This window comes from Oryza brachyantha, chromosome 8, assembly GCF_000231095.2.
Source record: "Oryza brachyantha chromosome 8, ObraRS2, whole genome shotgun sequence".
In the NCBI taxonomy this organism is placed as follows: domain Eukaryota; kingdom Viridiplantae; phylum Streptophyta; class Magnoliopsida; order Poales; family Poaceae; genus Oryza; species Oryza brachyantha.
The window spans coordinates 6,400,647-6,406,646 of NC_023170.2; the positions used below are offsets into that span (position 1 = coordinate 6,400,647).

The window sequence follows — 6,000 nt, forward strand, 5'->3', positions numbered from 1 at the left end:
AGTTTCCGAACCTCGGTGAAAAATTGCTTGTCTCATTGCCTTTTTACTCATCACTTTTACATTTGTGCAATTTACATTCCTAAAGATATACTTGTGATCATTTCACCCTAGGATTGCAAAACTAGACTTAGCAGTTGTTATTTACTTTCCTAGTGATACTATTGAGCCACTGTCACCTAGGATCGCAAAACTTAACTTAGCTGCTTGTGTAGTCTTGCTCTCCATCAAACCTAACATCTTAGGTTAGTTTTGTTAGAGGTGATTTATTTTTAATCGCCTATTCACACCCCTTTAGTCGACATCTTGATCCTACACGGGTGCGCCCATGTCGCCCTCTGCCGTGCCACGTGTGTCTGGCTCCTTGCCATGCCACGCGCCACTATCGACCCCTACCACGTGCATAGGCCACTCACCGCTCGACCCGCTCCTACGCGCTCGCCGTCAGCTGCTAGCTGACGACCGCCTCCGCCGCTCCATGCATATATCGTCCATCGCCAGCCGCCTGGGATTGGGTGGGTGTGAGTGAGGATTAGGGTATTGTGGTGGGGAGGGGTGTGGATTGGGATGAGAATGGACGGTTTGGATGGAAACAGATCAAAATGGATCGCTAATGTTGATAGCTGTGTTCTAAGTGGGCTAGGCCAAGGAAACAAATTTGCTAGGCTTCTTTTCATAATGGTCCAGCTAATTTATCTTCTACCTTCAACCACGAACTGAAGAACTCCATCCCCATCACATGAAACCATGGAAAAAATTTGTAGGGGGGCTTAGGAGGGGGCTTAGAGGGGTCTCCATGGGTCGGCGCCGGTAGTGGGCGCTGAAGACCCCCCCAGCCCCCATGCCACCTCCGCCGCTAGGGCTATCTATCGTCTTTGTTCTATTTGTGCCCTGAACTGTTACGCCAGTTTCCCTAGTACGATGTAATCATGATACATGTTTTAGTGAAAAGCCGAGCTTATAGCCTATTATCAAAAAACAACAACAATTACATAGGTAAAGTGGGCTAGATACATTGGACAACCTCCGTTTCATGTAAGACTTTCTACCATTATATATCCATATGTATACTTATAAATCTATACATATATAAAGATAATATATATTAATTAACCGATAAATCTAAATATAGTTAAAACGTGTTATATATTAATTAATCGATAAATATAGATATAGCTAAAAGATGTTACGTTAAAAAAGAGTAGGAATTAGCTTTCCTTAAGGTGAACATGTCTACCATAAGCAAAAAGTATTTTTTTTCTCTTTGAGTTATCTGATGAACAAGAGCTAAGAGCTAATACAATGTTTTTATATCTCACATGGGCCCTACCTTGCAGTTAAATCACACTCGAAGAGCATCTCCAAGAGAATGGCTAAATTTTAACTCTCCAAAATCAAAATTTAGCCATTCATGTTATATTTGAGAGGATTTCCAAGAGAATGATAATCTCTTGTCAGTTATATTTGACAATTTTGCACAAAAAATATCCCCCAAAAGAGTGGCTATTTGACTTGCCATGCCATTTGAATGACTAAACTTAAGTCCTCAATGACTTAATCTGACAACTCATTCCCTCACTAGCAAAATTGCTATCTATGGATCCCACGTGGGTAGGACCCCCTTGTCATCCTCCCCTTTGCTAGGATTTGGAGAGTGAGGATGGAGAGTCTCTTGGAGATGTTATCAGAATTCGAGTTGCCAATACTAAAATGAATGGCTAAATTTTGATTGGAGGGTCGAAATTTAGCCATTCTCTTGGAGTATCCCTACTCTCCAAATCCTAATGGCTAGCTTCATTATCCAAATTTTGGATAGTCCAACACCTCCAACGGACTCTCTATATTCAATGGCTAAATTCTAACGGCTAGTTTTTATCTCTCTGTATATAAATGATCATTCTCTACTTTCTACCACAACATCTTTGCTTTCATCCTCATTTGCTCATACACTTTCACGTCACAAAATGTCTTGTTGCGGGTTAGCCATACAAATTATGTTGGAGTCACCCTCATCATACGGCGATGAACTGATTGGTGTAATGCTAGTGTACAGACAATACGAAGCCATAAATGCACCACAACACAGAGGTTATGTGCTCGGACATATAGTGGTTCGTCGTGATCGAACCAGAGGGCATGGTAGACTATATCAAGAGTTCAAGACTATTTTTTCAATAGTCCTGTATATGCGAATTGCTTTCACAATGACCAACTAATAAGTTCCGTGCTTGGCCTAATATGTTCTGTGCTTCATATTATGGAAATTGTTTTCACAATGACCAACTAGTTTTTTTTGGTTTAGAGGATGTTCTCCAAAGAGATATAGAGTATGTCATATATGAATGATATAATGGAGTAAAAAATTATAAAGGATGAAACTAATTTAGATGACCATTTAAATAAAAATATAGACAACCAACTCTGACTGTTCGTTCCATGCTCGCCCTAATACGTTCTTGGGGCAGAACTTCCCGCCATTTTCGTCCCCTCCGTTCCAGGAGTAGTTCCGTCGCCGACAGCAACGGAGCAACCTGCTGCAGGTGGGGCCCACGGCCGCCTCTCTCTCTCTCTCTGAATACACGCGTCACCTTTTCGGCTTCCCCCTTCCTCGGAAAGCTGGCAGTCCCGGCCCTTCGCCTTCCCCCTTCCCCACACAATGGCGTCGCCGCCGGAGCACGCCGCCCTCACCGACTACGAGCGCCGCCGGCAGGAGAACATCGGGCGCAACGAAGTCATCCTCGCCTCCCTACGCCGCAAGGCCGCCGAGCTCACCGCCATCATCAAGCTCTCGCGCCCCAGGAAGCAGCCCCGCGCGAGCCGCGCCGCGCCAGCGGGCCCCGTCCGCCGCTCCCTCCGCGCCCAGGGCCTCCCTCCTCCTCCCCACGACCCTTCCGCATTCGCGGCCGCGCCCCGTCCCCGCAGCACCCGGCTCTCCGCCTCCCTCGCCTCCTCCATCCTCACCTCCGCCTCCCCTCCCGCGCCGGAGGCTAAGGCCCGCGGCGGCGGGGCCGGCTTCGACCCGGGGACGGAGCTGGTGCTGACGACCTCCCACGTGAGGAGGGTTGTGCCGGCTGACAGGATACTGTCGGTGCGGGTACTGCCGCTGGTGGACCGCACCGTGGTGGCGGTGGGGAGCAATCTGGGGCATGTTGGCTTCTGGGACGTGGACTGCGCTGTGGTGGACGACCGTGGCGACGGCGCACACGGGGTGTTCGAGTATATGCCTCACCTGGGCCCTGTGGGAGCCATCGTTGCGCACCCGGCCACGCCGCAGAAGGTGACGTTTCCTCTGCTCGTGTCGTGCGCTGCCATATATGTTAAGAGTAATTGAACATTTCATATATAATAATGTGGTGTAGCTGAAAATAGTATTTGGTTGTGTGACTCGACGAATAAGGATTTTCTAGAGAGTAAACTGTGCTAATGTTCCACAACAAACCTGCAATGAAGTTTTACGTAGCGCAGCAATACTTGGTTATTTTTTATGGGGATAATTGATGTTCGGTGCTTTGAAAAAAGTTACAATTTAGTATCCTTTTCTCATTATTTAGGACTTTAGTTATACTACTAGGGATAGTATTTTTCAGAAACAAATACGAGTTTATCAAACTTTCTCAGGTTCCTATAGTCACGCATTAAATTAACTTGGACTCCCTTATATAGTTGACTGACTGAGGTGTCCGGATTAAATTTCCAGTGAGAGGAGAATGCCTATTCAAGCATGTTTTTAAGCCGAAGTCAGGAAAATCTTATGGGCCGTTAATTTACACTAGTTATTGACCAAATACTGGGCTTTCAATCAGGCCCTAACACAAGATAGGAGAATCTGATGGGCCTTTATATTTTAATAGTTCTTCCTTTTCCTTGAAGTTCAACTAAGCAGCCAGCAATCCACATGGTGAGATAATTTAGGTTCTTTTTCATATCTTGGTCTCAAGAGCACACACTATATCATTGGATTTCATCCTGCCTTTGTACCGTTTCTTAAGAGGATGTCATAAGAATATCTGTAGATAGCTATGTGCTTGTAGACAGAAAATAATTTTCTTAGTGGTAACTTTATCCTTTAAATTTTTCCACTTTCAACTGTTATTTGAATTGATTTTCTGTGATATATTTATGTTCCAGATTTACAGCTGTAGCTATGAAGGGGAAATGTGTCTCATGGACCTTGAGAGAGAGAACTTTAATATTACCCAGCTATCTGACTATCCTATTTTCTCACTTTGTCAAGCACCAAATAGCCCCAGCTGTCTATATTTTGGTGAAAGAAGAGATCTGAAACTTTTTGATGAGAGGATGGGTAAGGTGTCAACCATATGTAATGCACATGCTGGCCGAATCAACTCAATAGATTTTCATCCAGAGAACACATATATGTTGGCCACAAGTTCAAGAGATGGAACTGCCTGTATATGGGATTTGAGAACCATGAAGAAGGAAGCAGAGAGCTTGGTGGTTCTTGAACATCACAGAGGTCTTCAGTCAGCCTATTTTTCACCAAGTGGCTGCATGATTGCAACTACAAGGTGGTCCTTTTCTAGGCTATTTCTTGCACTTCTGCAGTTGCCTATAATTTACATCTGTTCTGATTTTGGTAGAACGGATATCCCTTGATGTTTGAATCACAAGACATTTCTCTAATTACATTATGGCTGCGTTCGGCAAGGGTATGGGTAAGTTAACTTACCCGGCACGGAAAACGTAGTTATATATTAATATATGATTAATTAATTATTAATTATTAAAAAAATATAAAATAGATTAATATGATTTTTTAAAACAACTTTCCTATAGAAATTTTTTGCAAAAGATATATCGTTTAGTAGTTCAGAAAGCGTGCACGCAAAAAATGATACGGTTAAGTTAACTTGTCTCCACCGCCAGAACGTGGCCTATATTACAGCCAGACCCAACACTAGAATATTCTGCATACTCCCTCCTTTTTCAGCCATTTCACTCAAATTGACCTGTGTACTTTACAATGCGATCAGTCGATTACTCCTTTTGCATATAGCATACAAGTTGTGTGCAGCACTAGCTCTAGGAATGAAATCTGTTTTATAGTAGATAGTGGGTTGCCGTAATATAGTAAATGCCATATGTGTCCTAGCTATATTTACAAATAATATAGTTAAATTCAATCAGTAAGTGAAAGAACTTTGTTCAATTAGAATTAGTTGCACTCATTACCCCATCAGTTGTATTGCAAATCCTTGACGTTGGGTAGGGAATCAAAATTATGCAAGAATGCGCAAATTGATGAGATGGCTTTTTATAGGGTGAGATGGATGAGGCTTTGCGTGTGATTATTCTTTACAAACCAATTTGTATGTGCCCAGGACTGACCTTGTTCTTACTGTATGCAGCCTAGATGCTACTGTCCGAGTTTTTAGTGTGGATAACTTTGAAAACTCTCACACAGTGGAGCGAAATAACAGTATCTGCAGATGTCTTTCTACATTCAAGTATAATAACAGTTGTTTTCTCATTGTTCTTCCGTAATCCAATCCATATCTAATGAAACTATCTGACTTAAGTATTAAACTAATGTTGCAGGGCAATCTGGGGCTGGAATGACACGGACCTGTTTATTGGAAATACGACACGGGCAATAGATGTCATCTCAGTTGATCTGAATGACACTTGCATTACAGCTACAAACAATGCATCTCTCGTGAGTGAACATATGATTTCCATCCCGTACCGGTTTTCTGCACACCCCTATAAAGTTGGCCACATTGCGTGTTCGAGCTCCGGCGGCAAAGTATTTCTTTGGACCAGAGCATGAAGCAAGAAGATTCAAATGACTGATTATTTCGACTCAGCTTTTGGTAAGCTGTTAATTTTGATGGTTGCAACAACCAAAACCTTGTTTCATACCCTCGAGACATAGGCACTGGTTGAGATTTTGATGACCAATGCTATGCCGTATTTAGATGATGTACAAACAAGTACAACTGCCTTTTGTCTAGTTATGAGCAATATATTAGAAGTTTAGCA

The 6,000-nt window shown here is 43.1% G+C and overlaps 1 protein-coding gene across 1 annotated transcript; it reads left to right on the forward strand.

Annotated features, from left to right (window-relative positions):
* The first annotated feature begins 2,653 nt into the window (after nucleotides 1–2,653).
* Nucleotides 2,654–6,000, forward strand: LOC102710897 (WD repeat-containing protein 76-like). The gene is made up of 4 exons (XM_040527121.1): nucleotides 2,654–3,274; nucleotides 4,126–4,526; nucleotides 5,367–5,465; nucleotides 5,557–6,000. The coding sequence occupies exons 1-4, from the start codon at nucleotides 2,654–2,656 to the stop codon at nucleotides 5,786–5,788; spliced, it is 1,353 nt and encodes a 450-aa protein (XP_040383055.1). The 3' UTR covers nucleotides 5,789–6,000.